At 33.4% G+C, this 1,954-nt stretch overlaps 1 protein-coding gene across 1 annotated transcript in view; it reads right to left on the reverse strand.

Annotated features, from left to right (window-relative positions):
* The window catches only part of LOC117100091 (protein shisa-5-like), a 10,205-nt gene extending 9,649 nt beyond the window's left edge, over window positions 1–556 (reverse strand). Inside the window, exon 1 of the mRNA XM_033239643.1 lies at window positions 443–556. Within this exon, the coding sequence (XP_033095534.1) occupies window positions 443–512 (70 nt within the window). The 5' untranslated portion in view covers window positions 513–556. The remainder of the gene's footprint in view (window positions 1–442) is intronic.
* Between the last annotated feature and the right edge of the window lie 1,398 nt (window positions 557–1,954).

Genomic DNA, 1,954 nt, shown 5'->3' on the forward strand with positions numbered 1-1,954 from the left:
TATAGCTTCTTTACTGGAGTACAGTATTGGTTTTGTTGATAATGTGAAGAGGAAAAGAGTCATGATAATTTAAAAACTGAAAAATGAATAATAATAATAATAATAATAATAATAATAATAATAATAATAATAATAATAATAATAATAATAATAATAATAATAATAATATAAAAATGCAATAAAATGCAGAGATTGCATTAAAAAAACAAATTCATGACACAAAAATATGTTAATATGCCTACAGCATTTGTGGTGAGATAGCAATGGAGGTTCTATTGTTTGCTTCGTAACAGTTTGAGCTTTAAAATCGATATTTACACAGTCCATGTTGCTATGCACAAACACATAGGCCAGCTATCATTGAAATTTATTTGTTCCATTAATACAGACTTGGTTTAAAAAATACAAATTAATACTGAAGAAGTGATATCGAAGTGCTTACCTGAATTGATACTGAAACTTAATAAAATATATAGAATCGTTACAAGATAATATTTCCAACTGACATCCATTTTTAGTTTCTTTATGGTCAGTCCCTCGTCTCGCACTAGCGAAATGCTCATTATAAAGCTTATAATGTGCGCAGTTTGAGGTCTTTGCTCATTTCGATTCACGAACATTATTATTATTTTTTTTTAAATATTCGTCTGGTCTGTAGAATTCTCACATGGATAATACCGTAATTGTTTCAAACTTGTTTCAAACTGTGTGCTCAGTTTGCAAACTGATCAAAGTTTCTTTCAGCATTTGTTGTAAAATCTGACATTTGAATGTATTTTTTGATAATGATATTAAACTGAAAACTATTCCCCCATAGGCATATTACTACAAGTTTAACGCCAGCGTTAATTTAGCGAACGCCGTTTGTGTGAACACTTTTGAATTTTAATCCGTGGATTAGTTACGCCGGCGTAAGCTACTCCAGTCTTACGCCGTGTGTGTGAACATAGCCTTTATGTACTGTTTACTATCTGCAGGCCTGCAGTTTGTAGGCCTACTTTATGCTTTGTATATTACCAGTGGAAACAATATCCGTTTTTTTTTCCAGATAATTATCTTGCACTTTGCACCAAATAGGCTGGGCCTATTACAAAGTCAGATTCCAAAACAGTTTTCATCACACAGTATTCTATTTGCACGGTTTTTGCAAATTGTGCAAGCAAGAGAGTACGCGCAATTCGCAAATTGTCCAAACGGCTCAAAGTGTGCACGACACTTATGTTACTCGAACTGGGTGTATATGGGTGAATGGGGAGGGGTATGTAAGTGTACTGTATATACTGTCTACTCCAGATCAGCGGAGATGCTGTACATTCTCTTATACACAGCAATGATAGCAAAAACATAAAACGAATTTATTGTTTTGTCCTTTATTTACAAAACATAAAAAATGTAATCATCCTGATACAACACATATTTATATGTCATTTAAACGACCAATATCATCCCTTACATAAATTTAAACGAACTAATAATTGAGACTAGTTAACTGAAACGCAAGTTAATCTTAATCAAAAATGTAATGCCTGAGAGTTCATGGTTTCAACTGACGTAAAAATACATTTAAATAATAATACCTTATGATTCAAACAATATGTGAAGAAAATTATACTCCAGTTCAGCCTTAGTATAGTATCTGAAATTCCCTTTGTAGACAAACAGGTAGGCCTAGATACTGAAACTAAAATCTCTTAAATAATGGATCCAAATGGTTATTTTTGAAAAATAACAAAGGATTTAATAAATATGTGTTGGGTGAAACTTAACACATAAATTGGCTATGCTGAGTGAACAATTCGCCCCTGGGAACTCTTTGCAAGATTCCGGGGTTACGTATTTTTTTTAGGTTTCGTTTAAGTCGGGCACTCACTGCCGCCGACCGGTTCGATCGGCCGACGGGATTCTATACGCAACGCAACGCAACTCGCGCAACGGAACATGTTTAAATGACGAC

The sequence above is a fragment of the Anneissia japonica genome, unplaced genomic scaffold, assembly GCF_011630105.1.
Source record: "Anneissia japonica isolate Jap-2015-1 unplaced genomic scaffold, ASM1163010v1 scaffold439_len473750_cov173, whole genome shotgun sequence".
In the NCBI taxonomy this organism is placed as follows: Eukaryota; Metazoa; Echinodermata; class Crinoidea; order Comatulida; family Comatulidae; genus Anneissia; species Anneissia japonica.